Source organism: Argopecten irradians, chromosome 7 (genome assembly GCF_041381155.1).
Source record: "Argopecten irradians isolate NY chromosome 7, Ai_NY, whole genome shotgun sequence".
In the NCBI taxonomy this organism is placed as follows: domain Eukaryota; kingdom Metazoa; phylum Mollusca; class Bivalvia; order Pectinida; family Pectinidae; genus Argopecten; species Argopecten irradians.
In genome coordinates this window covers 19,747,193-19,770,552 of record NC_091140.1, presented here as the reverse complement: position 1 = coordinate 19,770,552, position 23,360 = coordinate 19,747,193, and the positions used below count along the sequence as shown (strand labels likewise).

Genomic DNA, 23,360 nt, shown 5'->3' with positions numbered 1-23,360 from the left:
TACATCACAAATCTAACTAGGGGAGCTGTCTTCATTATCTACACAGAAAATATATACATAATTGCATGTTAGACAGTCAGAACTTTTAACACACATTAAACCGCCTTATTGCAACCTCAACCCCATTCTTTCTTTTATTTTTTTTTTAATTTCTGTAATCCTTGAAATCATATAACCAAATGTTTATAGTTTCACCAGAAATTTATCATCATGTTTTTAACGAACATGGAGCTTTTCCAACATAAATATCAGAAATATACATACAATAACATGTATTAAGTTTTATACTCGTTTATGGCGGTACATGGTGATTTTTTTAACTAATAGATATGTATGTATACATGTATACACATATGATATTGAACAAAAATGCATATTATGTCAAGTTTGCTCTCCGTGCTTATTTTACTTGATTTATTATTATTATATTTCATTTGGACCTTTATAAAACAAGTTATATGGTTATCCAAGGCAAGTCAAATATCGTCTGAGATATTTATTAAAAAAAAATATCACCAGAGATTTACATGTAGATAACCATTTTCGTCTCTATATAGTACGATGTGTATTGTCTATTTCATTATTTATCAATACCATTATTTATATATCTGGTACATTTTTGTACAATTTATTATCTTGTCTAGTACGATGTATGGTATCGCAACACGTATTTTATACGAAGTTTAAATACCATTCCCACAAAAATCCCTCCGGTGGCCCCCGGAAATTAGGCAAAGCATAGTCAACCGCGATCGCCGTATTGTAAACACTCAAAATGACCGAATGGAAGTATTGTTTACACGACGATAATGTATATATATTGTTCTGGGGGACGCTTTAACTTCATCACATCACAAAACATTCACTTGTTCATGATAAGTAACAAGTTCTTCCGTAGAAGTTCCTGCTAACATGAGCGACACACTTTTGACTTGGCACGCCATTTCGTTTGGTCTGGAAAGTCACGTGATCGTCTACGATTGAAAATGAATATTCAAACACTCTGGATATCGAACTTATAATCATTAATTTCTTTTGAACTCGGGACTTTTTGGGTGAGTAATTAGGGGAAAGTTGATAACTTTTTATAATATATGTACCCTAATTTTCTTTTGTTGATTTACGGACCCTGAAAGATACGGATTATGCGGCTTTAATTAGTCTTATTATTTCATAATCCATCATTTTTTATCTTTCTCCGAAAAAAATATACCCTTGTCTTAAAATTAATCCTTAATTCATTATTATATACTGAATTGATTTGCTAAATGGAACGAAGATACCCTTAAGGAGTACATACTCTTTATTTATTTGCACAATTGTAATGATATCTGTACTACATTAATAGATTTTTCTCCTTTGTGTTAGTACTGCAATGATATAACGTAATAATTAGTTGTTTTAATTTTCATCGGTTGGTTCCTTTAATAAAGAAGTCATACAAAACAGCCAAAACTTATGCTAAGCTCCAAACAATGCCGATCAAATTCAAATACATCAAATAAAGGAATACAGAAAATACCACACACCTTCGCCGGAATAGACAGAGATCCGGATTAGATATGAGTCTGTTGTGACAAGTAATACTGTATGTTTTCAGTCTATTGTACAATACCGTATAGGTTATTCTCAGGGCCGAAATTTTCGCGAATTGAGGTAAAAACGAGAAAATCATATGTTAGCGATTTTAAATTCTCACGATATGGATTTAAGGGTTGATATTCAACCATTTCTCAATATTTTGCGGATCAAATTCTCGCGATCATAGCAATGTTCTACGAAATCGCGATAATATCATTCTCGTGAAAATAACCGGATATACGGTAGGTAAAAAACCCCAGCCAGGTGTCTCAGAAAGGTAAGCCACGACATAGAAAACCCAGCCAGGTGTCTCATAAAAGTAAGCCATGACATAAAAACCCAGCCAGGTGTCTCAGAAAGGTAAGCCATGACATAAAAAACCCAGCCAGGTGTCTCAGAAAGGTAAGCAACGACATAAAAACCCAGCCAGGTGTCTCAGAAAGGTAAGTCACGACATAAAAACCCAGCCAGGTGTCTCAGAAAGGTAAGCCACGACATAAAAACCCAGCCAGGTGTCTCAGAAAAGTAAGTCACGAAATAAAAACCCAGCCAGGTGTCTCAGAAAGGTAAGCCATGACATAAAAAACCAGCCAGGTGTCCCAGAAAGGTAAGCCATGACATAAAAAACCCAGCCTGGTGTCTCAGAAAGGTAAGCCACGACATAAAAACCCAGCCAAGTGTCTCAGAAAGGTAAGCCACGACATAAAAAAACAGACAGGTGTCCCAGAAAGGTAAGCCACGACATAAAAACCCAGCCAGGTGTCTCAGAAAGGTAAGCCACGACATAAAAACCCAGCCAGGTATCTCAGAAAGGTAAGCCATGACATAAAAACCCAGCCAGGTGTCTCAGAAAGGTAAGCCATGACATAAAAAAACCCAGCCAGGTGTCTCAGAAAAGTAAGTCACACATCAAATAAAACCCAGCCAGGTGTCTCAGAAAGGTAAGCCACGACATAAAAACCCAGCCAGGTGTCTCAGAAAGGTAAGCCATGACATAAAAACCCAGCCAGGTGTCTCAGAAAGGTAAGCCATGACATAAAAACCCAGCCAGGTGTCTCAGAAAGGTAAGCCATGACATAAAAAACCCAGCCAGGTGTCTCAGAAAGGTAAGCCACGACATAAAAACCCAGCCAGGTGTCTCAGAAAGGTAAGCCACGACATAAAAACCCAGCCAGGTGTCTCAGAAAGGTAAGCCATGACATAAAAACCCAAACAAGTGTCTCAGAAAGGTAAGCCACGACATAAAAAACAGCCAGGTGTCTTAGAAAGGTAAGCCACGACATAAAAACCCAGCCAGGTGTCTCAGAAAGGTAAGCCACGACATAAAAACCCAGCCAGGTATCTCAGAAAGGTAAGCCATGACATAAAAACCCAGCCAGGTGTCTCAGAAAGGTAAGCCATGACATAAAAAAACCCAGCCAGGTGTCTCAGAAAAGTAAGTCACGACATCAAAACCCAGCCAGGTGTCTCAGAAAGGTAAGCCACGACATAAAAACCCAGCCAGGTGTCCAGAAAGGTAACGCCATACATACATAAAACCCAGCCAGGTGTCGTGAAAAGGTAAGCCATGACATAAAAACCCAGCCAGGTGTCTCAGAAAGGTAAGCCACGACATAAAAACCCAGCCAGGTGTCTCAGAAAGGTAAGCCATGACATAAAAACCCAGCCAGGTGTCTCAGAAAGGTAAGCCATGACATAAAAAACCCAGCCAGGTGTCTCAGAAAGGTAAGCCACGACATCAAAACCCAGCCAGGTGTCCCAGAAAGGTAAGCCACGACATTTTTATCGATATCACTTGTCTTACAAAACATCACGTCGCGGTGAAATAGCAAACATCATAAAAGAACTATAGTTTCAAGTTGTAAGTCTAATATCATATCACAGGAGATCTATAAACTTTCACAAATAAAATAATGATGTCTACCTTACAATATTAATATCATTATATTGCATCAGTTACATTCCTGTGTCGGAAAAGTTTAAAGTTTCACATTTAACAGATCAGAAACGGTACATCAGGAAAGATCCTGTGGATACATGGCATTTTTCCCGATTCTAAGATATAATATGTGTGTCTTTTTATAACGATAGGTCGTTTGTACTTGTGCGTATCATCAGGTGCCAAGACTGAAAATGAGTCTCTGACTACGAAATTACCTAGCCATTGGTAATTATAAATGCAGGTAATCTCGCATTATGCACGGCGCTATTCTGTTGGATAATAGTTACATATTAAGGATGGAAAAGTCGGAACTAATTGAACGTCTAATGTGGAAAATCCTGTCCATAGTTCGCTGCTGAATTATTGCAATTATGCTGATACTATACGAAATGAAAGAATCTTTAGGCTGCTAAAGCAATTTATATTTAATCAATCTTCTTGTCATTTGAAAACCTTGGCAAGCGTATCTGTTAAAAAAATCCCTTTTTTCCTACCAGATCTGTGTGTTTCTAATTAACAAAGGATGGGTATAAATACTGGTTAAAGAACAACTTTAAGCAAATTACCATTTATCGATAGAAAGTCTAATTCTAATTGGTAAGAAGACTACAAATTTATCGCAAATTAAGTTACAGAAATAATTACTCCAAGTGGATAAGGCAATATTTTTATAAAATATTCCGAACTGGTTGTTTAGTACATAAAGTGTACAGCATGGATACCCAATGTTTCGATGAGTGTATTAAATGTATTACGCGATACAGTATAATTAGCATGTTTTGTAAATATTAATTATTCTTTCATCATTTGTTTTAATGATAATTTTATATTTTCATATTTCAATATTAAAGTATGGAAAATGGATGTCCAGTGTCTGAGTAAAGAATACAATGATTCCAAATACAAATTATGAAATTGAAAAGCAGTTTTTGTGACTGCTATTAAAACTGCTTTGCGGCTATTTCAACTACAATACAATAGTCAGGAGGACAGATTGATGGTAACAACGTTTACATTTGTGTTCCTAAATAAATATAGTATTTTGAAATCAAATAATTCATTATGCATTGTATTATCATCCATTCGATTGTGAGCATGGCATGCGTTTTTCAAAAGCATACAAACACCGTTAAGATGATATATAAAATGGTATGTGACCTATCGAGAGAGAATAACCTTTGCTCTGTGTCCTTCTGCGACCGGTAGTACGGTTCCAACACTGCATAGCCTTACTCAAGCTTATTGTAATTATAACTATATCCCTGTCGTATGGTAGACATAAAACTTATTCCAAACTACTTTCTACGAATTCCAGTAAGCATCATCGTCTGCAGTATTGGTGTTCATCGTTTGTTTGTCTGTTTGTTTGTTTGTTTGTTTTTTTTTTTTTTTGTTTTTTTTTTTTTGTGGGGGGATGACATTATCAATTTTTGCATATACTTATCCATAATTTTACCTTTTATCATTTATTTCCTCAATGAAATTCAGTACTTGATTCTTACAATATTTATGCATTTAGTTTCTAGTCCTTAGTTGTAAGTTAATGGGGACAAACATGTAATGTGATGTCTTAATTAGTTTTCTAAAGTCCTTTTAAATTAAAACGCCATAGATAATGTCGGATATTTTCAGAATTTATGAATCTAAGATTTACGAAAACATGGGGTATCCATATCAAACTTAACTCAAACAGTACAAAAGAGGTCTTTACAATTGGTTTATAACCTGACACAATTGTACCAGACAAAATTGTCATATGATATCTTCTTCCTTTTCCATTGTATCGTCTTTTGTATATAGACCTTGGAACGATTTCTGGGGAAACGGCTAAGGCCAATATAAAAGGTGATCAAACGACAGAAATTTTCATTTACTGATGTTTCATGTATCTATCACTCACCTTGAAATGTCTGTATGATAGTGTCGCTTCTTTTGATGTACATCATGCATAGATACACCGGAGACCTAGTGAAGAAATAAAAAGAAAGAGACAATTCCATGTATTAGTAATTTGTATGCTTTTAACGTCCTGAAGAAAAATATCATTGTTGAATGATAAAACAAAAACAATGTTGATAAAGTTGAGAGTATTTGCGTTATTTATTGTGAAAAATGGTAGGGAAATTCATTTCAGGTGTGCGGCAATAGACCGATGGGGTATGTATATAGCAAAGGAAGGTAATTTTAATTCATTCAAATAGGAAATATATCTGCTGTTTCTTAATTAAAAAAAATACCGATCATCAATAAAAAAAAATATACCAAATGGAAATATAAGGTCTTTAATCCACCCACCCCAACACTACAATTTGTACTTTTAATATGAAATTAGTCCCATCTTATATAGTACGAATCTCATTATCACATATTGATATATTTGATATAGAGTATTGTTTCATCGCAAAACAATATTGAGAGTTGATAAATCTGTGATATGCTAGTCTTTTATAGAACGGTTAGGGATATAAGTAGTGCTGTATAGACATAAGAGTATATAATAATTAGGTCATGTGTCCGTCTCGTTTAGTATAGCATAATCATAATATGGCATTAACTGTGGCTAATAAAACGAACGTTATTACGACATGGCGTCATTTATTTCGGATTCTGCTATTCTACCATATATTTATCATGAACCTGTGTCACGGAAAACATAAATATCAGGAAATTGCTTTAAGCTCATAAAATTGTTGCTATATCTGGGCTTGTCAAATATGCATTACATCTTATCATTTCGTAAAAAAAACTACTTTCATTATTAATGTGCCATATCATCAGTGGTATGTGAGTTTACATAATGCTTTCAGAGGTTTTTATTTGTACTTTTATTAGATATATTAGATGAGTAAAAAAATATGAACCTAATACCTGGAAAAATCAAATTGGTGTTGGTTAGGAATATACTTTGCATTATATAAAAATACATTACCTTATCACATCATCGGTATGTAATTCGTCTATATTTGTTTCATGCAAGTTGAATAGTATATTATAAGCACAAATGATTTGCAGTATGCTGCTATTGAATTTATATGACAACACATATCTGATGGTATGCTGAGACTTGAAAAGTACTACAGTAAAATCTAGTTCAACTCTCTATACAAAGAACATCTATTATATAATAGTTGTACTAGTATTCTAATCCGACACGACGCTTAATCAGGGTAATAAGACAACTGTCATTAACGAGTCGGTCTATGTCCGATAGATTTTACATTAAAGGTTTAAATCATAGAAGTGACAATGACTGACCATTGTTATGTTTAAGGTTTAAAATTAAAAGGAATATTCAACCCTTCAATTGTCAACACATAAACTTTCTGTGGGGACGACATTTTAAATGTCTGTTTAAGGATTTTACTTTGCTAATCCGATATGGGCTTTTTGTTTCCATAGTTAATGAAGAAAAATTGTGTATTTTATATGTATTTCTCTGTTTTGTCATCTATCGTACGATTGTTGGATTAATAAAAAACATGTTACCCTGGTTTAATTGTGCAGATGCATGAATAGTGGTCAGTAAGGACGTTTTAAACCTTTGATGATCAGGATATTATAACATAGTATAACACGTCGAGTCTAGTTGTATTTATTCTCGTGTGAAAAGCATCCAGTCATAGCATGCAGTTTTAGTATCAGTTGTTTTTAAAATATTTCCCTACAGTTTTCTTTTTGTATTGTCGAAAAAAAATCTTTGAGATCAATTTTGCAAACATGTGATAAAAACAAAATACAAAGTGGTTTCAAAAAATAATTCTAAGTCAACAAACCGTAAACTCTAGCGTACATAAGAAAATTCACAGATGGATTGAACAATCCATTAGAGTATACACAAAAACATTTCAGCAATACATTCAACGCTATAAGAATACACAAAAACGAAAACAACAATGCAATCAGCGGATACAAATTTTCGTTTTGTTGATATTTCAATTTAAACCAGTGTTTTAATATCGACATTTTTACTACAACAAACCGTGGGCAATAAATAGGCTTTGTTTTAATCAAGGCAGAGAGTGGTTTAATCAACCTTTTACTCGTGTCTTTGTCATTCAAATGTCACAGAGAACCGTAATTGAAACAGTCGACCGTTTTTTTATTAGTAATCCAAGCTATAGGTCGCTACAAATTTAATTTCCGGCATGATAGGAAAGATAAAAGGACACATAACGTCTACAGACTATATCAGCTTATACTCCTCTTTATGTAATGTCTGTATATCATACCTGTTTGGTAGTATACAGTTTACTGGTCAGTATTTCGTGGTGCTTATATTCCGCAGTTCAACCATTTTAATGATTTGTGAATATATGTTCTTATGTACGTCGATGAATAGCTGAATATCTCGGAAGTAGAATACGCGTATTTCAGTAGGAACGCGGATACAGCAAAATAAACCACCCGCGAAATTTAGTTTGTTGTTTGTTTCTTTGTTCATTTATCTATTTAGTTTGTTGTTTGTTTCTTTGTTCATTTATCTATTTATTTATGTATCTCTTTATTGTTTTTGTTTTTTCTTTTTCTTATTGTTCTCAGAAATGGAGGGCAAGTGACACAATAGCAAGGGAGTGCACATCATTGTATGCACATGCAGCGGGTAGGTGGCACAGTAATGTCATTAATAGCCTACGTTTACATCATTCGCCCGTATACAAAGCAGGGACGGATGAGATTAAACATAGCCCTATTAGGACCCATTTGGCTAATATAACGAATGGGGAAGGTTTCAATTAAATCTTACTCGAGGAATTCGAGCCAAACATCTACGAATCGCATTGCAAATTGTGTTGGCAAAGCGCACTCAATGACATTAAACCCCAGCGCAAGCAGTGGCCATGGGGGCATTAGTTTTGGAGTGGCAGTGATTCATCATGGAACCATCCAAAGGTAGCTTTAGAAATTAAGAAACGTAAAGATTAAACTTAGTATAACAAAATGTGTAGAAAACATGTATATGCGTAATTTAAGATACGTTAATCCCGCTTATTTTCAAACGTGATTAAATTTCCCGGTTGTTTTGTTGTGTTTTGAGTTGTTTTTGTTTTTGGTTTTTGTTTGTGTTTTGAGTTGTTTTTGTTTTTGGTTTTTGTTTGGTTTTTTTTCTTATGATCAGAAACCGCGAAGATAAATCGCCACAAAATAAAAGGAGAACATATACAGTAGAATATTATGACTCAAAAAAGCGAAATTAAACCGCCAAGATATGGTCCGTTGGCACAGAAATGTGAAATTAAACCGCCGAGATAAAGTCGTTAATCATGGAAATGTGGGTCGTGAGTTCGAATCCCATGTGGGGCAGTTGCCAGGTACTGACAACTGCTCGGTGGTTTTTTCAGGGTACTCCGGCTTTCCTTCACCAACAAAACCTTGATCGTTCTTACATGATCCTGGCTGTTAAAAGGACGTTAAACTAATAAAACACAAACATTAATGCTTTGGTACGGTATACACAACAAAACAAGAAGTACATTTATGAACGTGGTAAAGATATATAGTTACAACTAACAGTGAATTGCTAGAATCGGCTGTTGCGATTTACGGTTGTTGCGCCTCAACTGATAATTAATTACCGCGTCTTTAATTACATGTAAACACAGTGTATACCCATATATATTTTACACGGAAAGTAAATTAAGAAATTCAGAAACAGATTATTTCTATCATTGCATTTATACAAAGCAAATATAAACACGTAGCATAATCAACCCGTCAATGTGCGTCGGTACAGGTCGGCCCAGAAGTCAAAGTCATTATCCTCACCCTCACTAGTAAGTTTTGTATGTCAATCCTATACATTAGAACCCTCTGACCTAACTAACTCTTTATAACAGGACCGATTCAGCCAGAAATAAATGACTTGTGTATAAATAAACAAACTATCTAATCATTTAATCGCCTTCGATTTTTACACTATGACGTTAGATTAACGGGAAGTGATTCCGGCAGTGATCACCTGAGCCCTCTGGTAGGAGCATTCAACAGCTCCAATACGTTAAATGGTGGTTGACAGCGTTAATCCTCCAACAGGATCGGCCAGCATTTTTTGTTTTCATTTTCATTCAGAAACAAAAAATCCAATACAAAAATCCAATTTAGTTGAAGTGTTGTTTTAGAAGGCTAGGTTAAGAGGGTTATATTGAGAAAGGTTGATCACAACCAGCCTGGCAATGTACGAGCGATCGATGTGTGCTCTGATTCATCCCGCGACGATACAGATCTCTCTATAGCAGGGTTCTATCAGTCTATCGTCTACACATTGGTAACAGTGTGTGTTGGTCTAAGCTTGATCGGTGTATTAGTCGCACATTGGCATGGGCCGGGATATTACACTTATCTAAATATAATACACCAGACTTGACAATTATATGTCTTTCAAAAGGTAAATCTCGGTTTTGTTCCTTATAATAAGTTTTCTTCCAGTATATGAGATACCGAATTTAGGTACAAAATATTTTTAAACATAAATATAACGTAAGTAATACTAACTATTACGCAAAAATTAAGTTGTCCCGCATGGCGTATTTTTCATTTTCAAACAACACATATAATGTTCGATGTCGATGGTGCACTTTAAGTATATATTATAAGATTTTTTTTTCATGTTTACGAATAACCATACAATATATGAATAATTAGATGTTATCAATAAACTTTTATGACAAATGGTTTTTGGAATTTGATTTATTTCATCTTAATTATTTCGTCATTACAAAATATGACTATTGTGCATATATCACAATATGTAATAAACTAAAATTGTATTATTTCTCTTGCAAGAATGGGTGAATTCCTCTCTTTCTAAACTCAAATTCTGTATTTTATGTAAGTAGAAAGTAAAAACAATTGTTGGTTATACTCTCAAGATTGGAAACGAAGAGACTGAAAATAGATTCTCGATACATTTGATAGAATTACAAAATCGACGCGAAAAACGCTAGAGATTGTGTTTCAACTCAAACCTGCATTTAGATTTGGTTATGTTGTAGTTGAAACAGACGCTACACGTCTGTGTTTCTTTTCAAACCAATAAAATTAAAGCTATGTACAAAGGAACTATTACTTTTGCAAACGCATTCAGTCGTACTCACTGAGGAAAGAATCAGCATTAGCAATTTGATTGCATTAGTCGTAAAACGAGTCAATTATCCAATTAAATCTCTATTTTAGCAGTCATTTTTGGCTGTTATTTCAAAATTCAGGTTGATTTCCCCATGGATTTCCTGTGAATTCCAACTCAGTGAAACAACGGTCTGTGTATTGTATACGATGACAGAATCTTCACAAAATGTACTATTTTACCCATTTACACGTATAAAATTTCATTATTTAGTTTTATGTTGCACGAATGAGGTGAATGACATAGCTGCACTTCCTTTATACAAATGGTCTTAGATTAGTATTGCATGGACTATATATTCCCTTGTTTCAGCATAGAATACAAAACCCCGGTATACTCTGGCGATCCAAATTGTAGAGTTAATGTACGACGTGTATTTTTATGTAATTATACGACATCTAACAGATCCCGATTCCAATTGACCTCACGCAAAACTAATGAACGAGCTCTATCCTATAGTTCAAATGACATAATTTGGCTTCCTTCTCATTGATTTTGTTATACTTTAGATAACTTCAAAGAGCACTAGTACTCGTAGAACTTAATTTCTAATTTATTTCGGAGGAGCAATGTTCTGCTTGAATGTAATGTCCAAGGGACTTATCTAAGAGGAATTTTACATCCGCGTTCTCCAAGCAGCTACGTAAACAGTGTATATAACTTGCAATGCATTTTACGAAGCTACGCAATTTTCACATCAGCACCCTGATTAGCTTCCCAAGATTTGATAGCCGAACGAGAGTGCGGGGAATTGGAGGTCTCTTTATCTCAAGTTTTAGGACAGCCTCGTTATCGTATATTTACGTCTTAAGACTTGACTTTACAGACTTCATTTGAATTTAAATATGTGACCTGAGATCGCACTTTAAACAAATATAGCACAAACGATATTGACAGAACACAAGAAGTTCATATAAGTTTTTCACAACACCATCGTTATTTATTTTATTGATACCATCCGGATGTTTCTAATCCATTTTCACTTTTATATGTTATCTTCTATAAGCCAAATTCCACGTATATTTATTCCTTGTTTTTTTTAAAGCAAACACTGGTTGATCATTGTTTAAACTAAGGTGTAAGGTGGCTATTAGTAGTTTCCGACAACGGGGTGCAATGTAAATCAAGGTCCATGAAATAAAATATTTTGTTAGAAAGTAAGCAAGAAAAATTCGATCAATATTATGTTTATTTTTATGTATGCATGCTTATTTTTGATTAAAATGATAGTTTTGATAATAATGAAAGTTTCAGAAAAAAAATATACAATGATTAGCAAATTGCTCACACAATTCTAATTGTGACAGGTGCCGTCACATGAAGTTCCCCACAGAGCCTAATTTGACAAGAGTGACCTCCCCTGAATGATGACGTGACATTGTTATACCGATAAATAAATTTTATTTCGCAGAAAAAAATGCTTTTTGAAAAGTCACATCATTCATTAGGCAAAACAATGTCTATAATTGTATTTGCACTTTATACATTTAAAATATGATTCAATTTACACCTTTTATTTTTCAAAATGGCAGCTGTGGTCTGGATCACAGGGTAATTTTTATAGTGTTATATCAATGGAAGCAATACCACTAATATCAGCAAAAAATAAAAGTGAACCTAGAATGGATCTCTAAGAGTAAGGCAGAAAATTTGAAACGGTCAGAATTTTCTTTTTATATAATAATGGTATTTTTCATATTTAAAATTTTAAATCTGATTTAAACTACATATGGAACCGATTCCAGGCAAATCGGACCAGTAGTGTATATATATAGGCAGTCAAATTTTGAACAATGAAAGGCTGTGGTGGCAATCCTGGATTCTGGTCGACAACATCTGCATATCACCAGAAATGACCTCACAAACTTTCATCGCGATTCGACTGATAGTTTTCCAGAAAAATTGTCGGACAAAGTCGCAGCGGAAAAAGAAGAACCAGAAGAAGAAGAAGAATAAAAAGAAGAAGAAACGGAGCAAACACAATATTTTCCCCACTCCGTGGAGGGACTTCATTCGGAATATACATAACAATTAAGGGATATAGAAGTATCGATATATGCAACAAATCATTGTTATAATGTAGGGATACGAACATGGAATATAATAATACGATTATTGGAAAAAACCACTGTCAATGGAAATAAAAAAGTAGAACAGAAATTTCGTTTCAATCATTCGATATAATTTGTTAGAATTAATTATTGTTTGTTATTGCATTTTGTCATAACCTTCCATTTCACATTAAATTGAATGTTACGAATTATTATAAACCTCATAATTGTATTGTTATGGGTTTAGATAAAATCCGAAGACAATGCCAAAAGGTGTCTAGGGGGACTATGTACATAGACGGCGGTATGTAGCTATCTAAATCCTCTGTTCCTACGAAATAGCACTATAAACTTCCCGGGAAATAATAGCACGTGGCCCTGTCAACTTCAATTTAGCATGGATAAATTGAAAACAGAAATTCACAATTGCTAATTACACTACTTCATCAATTAAAAATTCTTCACTACGATTAAAGGCATTGCATTTAGTCTTCGAGCAGCATTTAATTTGATATACGGATACTAAACATCGCTTCTCGTTAGAGTTTAGAGAGTAACGCTCGGCCATTGCCGCAAATGAAAATGGTTATCACCTAGTGCCTCCGCATTGAGATGGATGTAAGTGTGTACCAGCAGCAAACTATGAGTGTCGGATGAACAATAAAATTTTAGTACAACTTTGTTCCGGAATGAATAGCAACGGTATGGGTGATTTAAGACTCCAAGTAGGATTATGAATGACTGTGTATCATAGTACATATAGTGACTCTTTGGGGCGCGAGGGATGAGATGGAGAACAGGTCAAGGACGTACCGACAGAGTCACACCAAACGAAAAAAGAAAATACGTAGAAAAGGAGGAGATTTAATTGCTGTGGGCAGATTTGGAATACTGATCAAATTAGTATTTTCTATATCCTATAAATAGCAAACATGGAAAGGATCGTTCGATTCTCAAGGGTTCTTATCATAGCTGAACTCCGATATAAGAAGAATAGTTATGAGCATCATACTATGCTATGAGTTATTTTAAATATGAAGCTGCGATGGTTCAGTATAAACAATTTGGCATCAGATTAATATTTTTATTGCCAATATCATTTATCGTATTAAGGTGCAACGATGTTTTGAAACATATGACTCGAAAATCGAAATTCTTGAATCAAAGTTTAGAAAATTGCATTTCAATTACCGAAGTCGATGTTAACACTCAAACGTAAAACACTTTTGGATTGTTATGTCATAACTTTCATAATATATTGCATAGATTTGCCTTTGTTTCAACTACTCCTACTAGGTTGCGCTCGTAAATACTAGATATCATTTTGGACTAAACAAAACCCATGGATGAGAAAAATACGGTGTTATGCAATCCTGTCTACGTAAATGTCATGCATACATGGCGTAACGATCATCATTAGCGTTAGATAACTCTAGTTTTTCTGTCTGTTCATATGAAATCATTATCTCCCCTTGTGGGTAGGTACATGTATAGGGATTGCGACGTCGTGTGTTTGCAAGCTTTACGTCATATTGTTTAGAGAAGACGACTTGGATTTCTCATAAAAAGACGTCATAATCGATATTTTTCCGTAAGTGAGATAACTGTGTAATATGCATAAGCGGAATATCAATGTCACCTACCTTCCTGGACTGTACTGGACAATTCTGTATTTGTTGTAACCCTCTTGTGCCAAACAAGTCCGATTATAAAGTAACGTTCGTGTAACACATTTTCCAAATGATGGGGCTTCCTGTGAAACCCGCCTAGTTTTTTTCTCACAGGGAATATAGTCTGTTTCACGCTGGTACCACATATTTGACCCATCTACATAAATTTCCTCTCGTTCCTTCCACCTCGGTTCGTCTCGAACATTAATCCACCAAGTTCTTGTTTTCCATGGTTGTAATTCGCCATGTATCACTCCGCTCTGTAAATAATCCGGGTAGATGCATTCACCAGCGGTACCTGTAATATAAATCAGCATATTAAGTTGATTGCATACAGGAGAAAATATATCATTTCGTCAAATAATAGATAAGGAATTAATCGAAATTATAAATGGCCCACACCTAGTGTCAACTAAGGTTTGAATATATTTCGTGCCAATACTGGAGCTCTTCACATAACTAATTATATACATTAAACATGTGACCATGTCAAATATTGTCGATTAAAAAAAGTCTAGAGGAACAGGTATTTACATACAAAGTGCAATCAGTATAACAAATACAGTCAAACCTGCCTTCGCGGTCACTTCTATGTACACTTCGCGGTCACTTCTATGTACAGACTACCTGTTGGATAACAGATTCACAAATAATAAATTTTAACTCCTTGCCATTTGACCTGGTATGAAGACAACTTCACTATAAAGACCATTTTGTCATGGTCCCTTTGTTTGTCATTATAATCATGTTTGACTGTATTTGACTATATGGTTCTTGGTATTATTGCATATACCATTCGTTACAGTATGAACAGTATCTACTTGAAACGTTCATTGCTATGTCATTTGAAAATGCAAAAATGTATAATTAACATTATTCTGTGCAGAATAGATGACTGGTTCTTGAGCGAGATAAGTTGTTCATACTGCCAAAGAACTACCCGATTAATCAAAGAATGGTACTCTTACTCTTTAATTAATCTTAAACACATCCGGTTTAAATTGTCCGTCGAAAATTCCCTGGTTTTCTTCCGTAGTATTTTTCACTTCCTATGTGAGATAGTAACCATTTTTGCACTTTCATCAGGCTTTCAAAAACATTTCGTTTTTGCGAGTGTGATTGCGTGCTAATCATTCATTAAAAATCAAAAGGCTCAAGCAGTGAATATGTCCGCTATCACAAAATATCGAGGTGCTAGATCAATTATCACAAAGTACAAAAAACATTAAATTCGAATTCAGGTTTTGTCAGATTTCTTGCTAAAATAGCCATAATGGCGTCATGCAACGATAGGAAGCTCTCGGGGACTATACGGTAACAACAGATTCCACGCGCGATGAAAATTAGATTACATTAACGATATACAGAAAATTGGATCTAGCGCTTAAGCAGAAGCGTCTCTAACGCAATTTGTACACTTCAGCACGGCGCTCAAGAAAATTTGACTTCTAACGCAGTTAGTTCTTAACTAACCCACATTAAGTTAGTCATAGAAATGGCCATTTATATGTTGCTTTCCATAGCATCGGGTTTCCGCTTGTCTGTCCAGTATTGTAGTTAACTGTTAATAAATGGACAATCACTCTCCTCTCTAGCTCTACATACGATAATAGGAATTGTCTCGACTGAGGCGGCTCTCTGCCATTGTGCTGCCCGGAAGACTCCAGACATTACCCGTGCTTCGTTGGTTCTGGCGGTTTTGTTCAGAGTTTGGGCTATTGGGTCTGCTGGGCAGAAATGGCACTGATGAATGCGTTCTTTTCGATAGGTTGAGAATAAAGACTTTTTATTTGTATATACAATGCCAGATGTTTGTCAGATAGTTTTCTATTTACAATACTTTCGGTCGCCTAACAGTGATATCTTGGAATGGAATTTGTTTAAATAATAGCAACACCCAAAACGTAGAGATATATCATTGTGATTCATTTCAAAAAAAGGTTAGCCGAACTATTATACGAGTATTTTACAACACCTGATATCCCAATGTTTCTACTACTACGGTAAAGCATTGATATATAAATATATTTGTTTGCATAGAATGAATTTGTCTGAATGTTGACATGTTCGAGGGAATTCGGAACTTTCTGAAGAGACAGAAAATAAAATGTATGTGACATTAACAATAGGCATTCAAATAACTCATGATAGATTTCAAGAAATGAGCTAACCGGCTTAAGCCGGAATACACATATAATCAATCATAAAGTAGTTAATGATAAAATCGAAAAATGTAAAATTAATTTGGCAAAAAATAATAGAAGTATTGACCTTCACTCAATGTCACATGTGTCAAATAGACTAAAAAATCTTTAAATGGCTTCACTCCATGGTATATTTTTCTATAATCTAATAAAATTAGTCCCTTTTAAGAGTAACACCAATGTTATCTTCCCTTTCTCTTCTCTTTATTTCATCCGCGAAACTCCTTCAGGTGTCGCCACCTAATATAATAGAAGTATGTGTGGTATTGTAGCGTAACCCGGATTTTACTGTTCAACTCGGTTCGAGATGACCTTTGCAATAAGCCACTTGGTGTTTTCTGCGACATATTGAGAATATCATCGTCGGGTTGTGTTTTAATTCTGAACTATGAGATACTGCTGTTCAGTATTTTGTCGTTATACTTAGAACGCATATTCAATCCATAGTAGTTTTTATCCTGCATGATTATTAACTGGATTTCATTTCTAGTAAAGATACGGTGATATAGCCTTGAAATGTCTTTTATATCATTCAGGTAATGAAAAGTGAATACTGCTGGTAGGAGGTTTAGTCCCTGAGGTTTACCCATCTAGGTTATCACTTCGGATAGTGACGAAGGAGTAAGAGACATCAGAGCATTGTACTTCGTTAATAATAGCATTTGTCCCTGCTGGCTTGGCTTTAGCTTTTGCTGTTTCTCTAAATCCAATTTCTGTAGTAGGTGTTAACTTATTTGTCAAAGATTAGTCATTTAGTAACTACTTATTATCAAAGAATGAAACTGAAAGTAAATACGACAAACGTTGAATGGTCTCTGTGTTCGCTCTGTTGTAAAAAGCTTGCGATTTTTCCCTTGGGTATTTCGATTATCAGTAGGATAGGATAACTTTTAAGTTATGTTCGAAAAACAAATAATTCTTTTAAGTACTGATGATGCCGTAGATTTTAAAAAATGCATTATGAGGAAATTGTACATTTGTACAAAAAGTATCTAAACAAGTCTTTATTAGTGAAAAGCATGCATTGCTTATTTGATATTTTATCATTGGAAACATTATTCGGAAACATTTCCTCCCTGTTTGCGGAGTATGATTTGAAAAAGTGTCATTACTGCTCTGTGGGAAAGAGTAATAGAGAATTAAGATGGACACCGACGTGAAATTAATAGTGAATGCTACATATGAAACAATCTCTTTCCCCATTTATGACAAATGATCAGACCACATTTAGAATCCTTGTTAAGAAGAAATCACAAATATTGATATATCAGCTGCAACGGCGCTTGGTTAATGCAGAACCAAGGCTAGGTTTGGTGGAGCCAAAATCTTCAAAGGACCTTCAAGATGACGATATTGTGTCATGTGATAAACCCAACGTCCCTTGCATCGCGCGCGCATTCGTCTGTACATAATTCAAGCACAACTTGAGGAAATTGTGGTACCAGAACCTCATGAAGATTGTACCAATCTTGGTATTATACATCGATCATATAACAGATACCAAACACTGAAGAATGGGGAAATGAGGCTAGCGATAAATCCCGAGAGGATCGGTCTGTGTACAAATCACTACATCACTGCCGATAAACTTAAATATAGGAATCTAATAGAGGAGTCCCGAAAGAGAACTGATGACGGTGAAGATTACAAAGACAGACCGAATGGATTTTCTTGGAATGCTTAACGATTGTATAAATGAGAATGTGTAGGTAATAAGCCGTTCATGCTGTCTTAATTTCCTCTCATGGGGAATGAGTGTTTAAAATAAACCTCATTGGAGAAGAAATTCGGTAAAATAAAGAAAGCAGAAAAATAAACAAACATTCCGACGTATTCACTAACATAGACTTTAAATATGGATACCGTATCCCAGGAGCCTATTATGTCCAGCAATACGTCATTTTTTCTAGATCTTCTGACTGTTTTATTACGATTGGGAACTCTTTTGTAATGAAGGCAATAATAATTCCTCATTGTTCGATCACTCATGATGTCGTGTGTGGTCAGCCCTATGGCTTCCGGTCACGTATGGGAGAAACACACAGACATGGCAATTAGATTATTGTCTAAGAAATAGTGATATCTTAGTAACGGAACCTTGACAGTAAGCCACTCTGACATTTTATCTTGTGTTCCCTAAATATTTATCCACCGATGAGTGATCACGACGAAGGAACAATCCGACTTATTGTTTTATAACAAGGTTACCACAACAGCTATTCTTCCGCCATTCTTGCCGTTGTAAATATGATAATTTGCCGAATCACTGAGTTTTGACTGCTCTGTACAAATTACTGTAAGATACATTTGATAGCCATAGCTATATGACAAAATCAAATCGGTTTATGAGAAAGCTAACTCTCAGCAGAGTGTCTTTGGTATTTATGACAATGTTGATTTTATTCTCAATGACTATCAACAGAAAGATATTGTTCCCTTTATTGAACCATTAATTTATCTGATATGTAATTAAGCTTGCATTTTGCGTACAATATAAATTCTGAAAATACTATGGAGGGTTTCTAAGTTATTATCGAAATGACTTACAATATAAAGGCTATCGCGGTGAATATCAGAAACGTGTACATCTATGGAAGCGATACGTAGACGCAGGGATATTTATTATGTTGAAATACAAATGTGTTTATATAAATTATTAACATTGATTTCAATCAGTATTTCATCTATTCTTTATCGTAGACATTTTCGAGTTCAATTGGTCCAATGAAAACGATAGTAGAACGGTAATTGTGTAAATCATTATGCTATTCTGTTTGATTTTCATTGAGACGAACTATAACACGTCATAATTACATCATACATGATTCAGGATAAAAAAATCCATTGACATAGGTTATCATTGAGATGGTAATTAATTATCTTCGGTATGTAATTACGAACGGTTCGGCTTAATATAAAGCATTTCGAGAGGTGAAATGAATACGATACAATTAGCAACATTATAGACTATATGATGATTCACTAAAATCCATTGACGTTTGATGGCAATTGATTAAAATAGCTAATAGCACAACAAGGGTTTTATCATTCATTTAAGCATTAAAGTCATTAGAGTATGTGAGCTTTCTTTAATGAAAATATAGAATTAATTAATTCAACGTAAAAGCAGTAGATTCAAAACATATGTTGTATATGTTATATTTCAGGAAAATGCTTTATGATCACAGAGGTGTTGACTAAAATATGTTTTTGTTTGTCAGAGGGAAACAACATGACTTACCTTTTATAAAGGAGAGCAGAAATAGGGCGATAATTCTCGTGTGCATCTTCGTTCTGTTAATCGTAATACAATGTCTTCCAGGTAATAGTTTTACAACAAATTAGGTGATAATTCCTTCAAATCGAACACACTCTTGCAATGAATTACATTTCCTGGAAAAGTCATTTCGAGTTATCAAACCATAGATTTCTCCTAGAATGTATCTAACAAGTTTTCACACGTTGCAATGATATCACTTAAAGAACAAATCTCCTAAAACCAAGCCACAATTGTTCTTAATCGTCAGATTTGAATATCCTGGAAAGTCTAAATATCGCTTTTTGTATCCAGGTCGTCATTAACTGAAATTTAATGATACAAAACAGGGTTTTTATTACCAGATTCGGCTTAAACAATGCCTTTACTGAACCATTACTTTATAATGTGTTCTAATGTCAACAAGCATTGCAAGAGATGCAACAATGATATAACATTAATTAGATATAATAAATTGAGATGTTTGTAGAGTTTGAAGAGATATATTGACTTCAATTCTACGCGCAAAGGGTTTAAGACTCGATGACTTTGTAATCGAATCTTATCTATTACATCTGGCTATTATCTTAGTTCAATGACACGTGTTGAGTATTATATGTAACGAACGTTGTCAGTGAGCACGATTTCATAACAATAGAGGTATGTTGCTAATTTTGCAGTTTACATATTAGCTATACATTTGAAGTTAGTGAAACACTTTGCCGTTCTAATATATCACAGTATAAAGAAGTGTAAGTACATGTATGCAATATCCACAGACACACAGACCATTCTTCAAACTTACTGAGTACACTTGACCAGGCCTAGCCAGATTAATGTCTTATATTTCAATAAACACTGGTTGTAATGCGTTTTGTGACTCGACTCTTTCAAACAACAAATTTCCTCTCCGGCTAAAGAGTAATTGTTGCCTATTTGAACACGTGATCAGGATGTCAGGTCGTAAGTATTTTGTAGATGCGCGTGCATGGGAGACGCTCGTTTTGCTTGATTGAATGATCCTTGTTCGTTAGGTGTTGTTGGTTCGAAATGCGTGAGGATGTCCTATAATAACATTTCCTTTCCACAAATGTCAGCGTTTCCGTCTGTTCCTCTATCGTCTTCTTGCATAACCAACGCTGACCATGTCGTCACATCCATTCTTATATAAAGGCTGTCACTGAAATAATACAAAGAAATGTGACAATTACTGCACTGAAGCAATACATAGCCTTGTGTAAGAGTACATACATACATGCAGACCTGGAAGACAACATTAGACATCTAAGTCAGTTGTAAACTTCATACAAATCATGTAATATGTACTTTCCATAAAGGGTTTTCGATTTTGTTTTGAAGATGACGTTTATGACTGAGCATTACCATGACCTTTATGATGGCTAAATACCGATAGATTGGAATGTTACATGTACATTGGAGAAAGTTTCAAAAGCCAAGCAAATTCAAACCTTCTCTTCTTGTTTGTTATTTTCAACGGTTAATGTATGCAGATGTACACGAACTACTTAAACAGACACTATATTTATCACGTTAATTTCAAATAAATCTGTTTACCCTTTGATTCTATATGAAGCTGTTAATGATAGGGTAACCTGAGGTATGTATAAATTGTCTACCTCTCACTTGTGGCACAGTCATCCCTGAGGTCAGCAAAGGTCAAATGTGTCATCCATATTACAGATAGCAAGTAGTTTTAAATGACATTACATTTGTTTCTATGACTGACTGGCATTTCTACACAAAACACATTTCGTTAACGATTACAAAATTAAAAATATATATATTCAAAAGAACACTGTGAACTGATTTTCTCTTACCATATGGAATTCTAGTGATTTCACGATTCCCTCTAACTTGGTACATTTATATATAATACATTCAACACGCAATGCACATCGTGTATCGATAGTTCTCCTCCTTCCCACAGTATACATCATGAATAAAGAAATGCCATCAAAAAAGAAAATGCATCAATCACTATAAAATGTCACTTTCAATACTATTTTATTGGATAGATAATAAAAACCGTTATCATTGCTTCGTGTTTATATCAGAAACACACAGGGATAGAATATTTTGTAAAAGATCTCGAGTCTATCGTTCGTACTTCAGATCACATTTACTCTATTTGTGTCAACATGTCAATTTGAAGATGAAGATAAAGGTTCTCCAGACACAGAAGTGTGTGTCTATTACCAAATGGTTTTTTCATCATGATTTTCAATAATATCATATTTGATGGAATGAGACCACTGAAAAGTAGGTTAACCATTGTTACACATGTAAACAAGAAAATATTCAAAATGTAATTGTGAAAAATATATACATGATGTACAAATTCAAAGATATTATAAATGGATGGTTTTTGGAGGGATGTGGTATTTAATTTGCTGCAGACAAGTCACTTTTATTACTAATGATTCATTATCATTGTTATGTAATGTATAGAATATAGTCATGAACATCAAGAACAGTATATAGTTCCTAAAAGGGTACAATGATTATAGCACCATGTGATTCGCAAGGGTAAGCGTATACTACTTTTGATCGACACTCGCGATGCAAATATCGCTCCAAACTATGCTGAATTAGCTTCAAATGCAAGTCAGACACAAAATGGCTACAATACATATAAAGAAACCCATAATACGTGTAATTACTTATCTAAAAGCAAACTTCCCCTTATAGGCCATAAAGGTGACCTCATAGTCATCAAAAAAAATGGAAACTTTGCCATGGAAAAGGGGACAAAATAGAGCGTTTTAGTCGCCTCCGACTTTAGCAGACGATAATAAAACTTTACAAGGATGGCAATGTTTAGGTGTACTTGTAGACAATATGGTATTACTGCGGTTAATTTCAATCATAATCAACGTCTGTTTGTTTTAGTTTAATGCTTTATGATTGACAAATGGAAACGCCTTAAAATTAAATAAACGACGTTCTCATGCATATTGATACTTTGTTTCTATTTAAACATTGATTTCGTCATGGATATGTAAATGTTCTTAGCTACGGTCAATTTAGGATATTTAAATAGAAATAAACAATGGCTCAATATATATGGAAACTTCGTTTATCTAATTTTAATGCGCTGACATTTGTCAGTCATGAAAGGTAAAATGATTATTTTTATTTGATCCATGTCTTATAATGAAATAAGTAAAAAAATAAAATTGGAATTGAGGATGACCCGAATTGAATTTAATTGACGTTTTTTAACGTTTACAACTCTAGAATGACATCATGATACCATAACAATTTCACACTGTCAACCTTGTTCATGAATATACTGACATTGACTTATGACATAATACAGTTTTATGAGGACTACTTTCCTTTCCTTTCCTTTGGAGGGGGGGAGGGGGTTAAATTTGTTTTTATTGCCTTTTTATGTGGCATGTAAACAATTATCTTCTGTCAGCTGTTTTTTAGTCATCTGATATTTTACGAAATGGTGTAAAACAGGGGTGATGATGTTATCATTTTAGCGTATTTTTCTTTCTGAAACTCAA

The 23,360-nt window shown here is 34.4% G+C and overlaps 1 protein-coding gene across 1 annotated transcript in view; it reads right to left on the bottom strand.

Annotated features, from left to right (window-relative positions):
- The window catches only part of LOC138327069 (uncharacterized), a 47,906-nt gene extending 31,897 nt beyond the window's left edge, over positions 1 to 16,009 (bottom strand). The window contains exons 1-3 of the mRNA XM_069273054.1: positions 15,970 to 16,009; positions 14,338 to 14,662; positions 5,424 to 5,488 (exon numbers count right to left, since the gene is read on the bottom strand). Of these exons, the coding sequence (XP_069129155.1) occupies positions 5,424 to 5,488; positions 14,338 to 14,662; positions 15,970 to 16,009 (430 nt within the window). The remainder of the gene's footprint in view (positions 1 to 5,423; positions 5,489 to 14,337; positions 14,663 to 15,969) is intronic.
- Positions 16,010 to 23,360: the final 7,351 nt, after the last annotated feature.